Here is a 744-nt window from a genome sequence, read left to right on the forward strand (position 1 = left end):
CTCAGAGCTCATCCATGGCAGGGACACCTTCCACAATCCCAGGGTGCTCCCAGCCCCATCCAGCCTGGCCTGGGCCACTTCCAGAGATCCAGGAGCAGGCACAGCTGCTCTGGGAATGCCATTGCCCCGGGCAGTCCCTGGTGGGAACTGCTGGGTGCTGGGGAGGTGCTGCAGCAGCAGCCAGCCCTTCCCAGGGGATGCAGCATTCCCAGCGTGTCCCATTCCCCCCACAGCGCGCTCCCCGGTGTTCAGCGCCATGTTCGAGCACGAGATGGAGGAGAGCAAAAAGGTGAGAGCAGGGGAGGGACACCCAGCAGGGAAAGGTCCTGCAGGGGAGGGACACCCAGCAGGGAAAGGTCCTGCAGGGGAGGGACACCCAGCAGGGAAAGGTCCTGCAGGGGAGGAACACCCAGCAGGGAAAGGTCCTGCTCAGATGAGGGACACCCAGCAGGGAAAGGTCCTGCAGGGGAGGAACACCCAGCAGGCAAAGGTCCTGCTCAGATGAGGGACACCCAGCAGGGAAAGGTCCTGCAGGGGAGGAACACCCAGCAGGGAAAGGTCCTGCTCAGATGAGGGACACCCAGCAGGGAAAGGTCCTGCTCAGATGAGGGACACCCAGCAGGGAAAGGTCCTGCAGGGGAGGAACACCCAGCAGGGAAAGGTCCTGCTCAGGTGATCCCTGCTGGGATCCGCCTCTGCTTCTCTCACACAAAGCAGGGAAAGAAGGATCTGGGATCAACTGTC

At 62.6% G+C, this 744-nt stretch overlaps 1 protein-coding gene across 1 annotated transcript in view; it reads left to right on the forward strand.

Annotated features, from left to right (window-relative positions):
- Positions 1-744, forward strand: part of SPOP (speckle type BTB/POZ protein) — a 10,890-nt gene that overhangs the window by 6,517 nt on the left and 3,629 nt on the right. Inside the window, exon 6 of the mRNA XM_005430884.3 lies at positions 234-289. Coding sequence (XP_005430941.1) covers positions 234-289 — 56 coding nt within the window. The remainder of the gene's footprint in view (positions 1-233; positions 290-744) is intronic.

This window comes from Geospiza fortis, unplaced genomic scaffold (assembly GCF_000277835.1).
Source record: "Geospiza fortis unplaced genomic scaffold, GeoFor_1.0 scaffold406, whole genome shotgun sequence".
Classification (NCBI taxonomy): Eukaryota; Metazoa; Chordata; class Aves; order Passeriformes; family Thraupidae; genus Geospiza; species Geospiza fortis.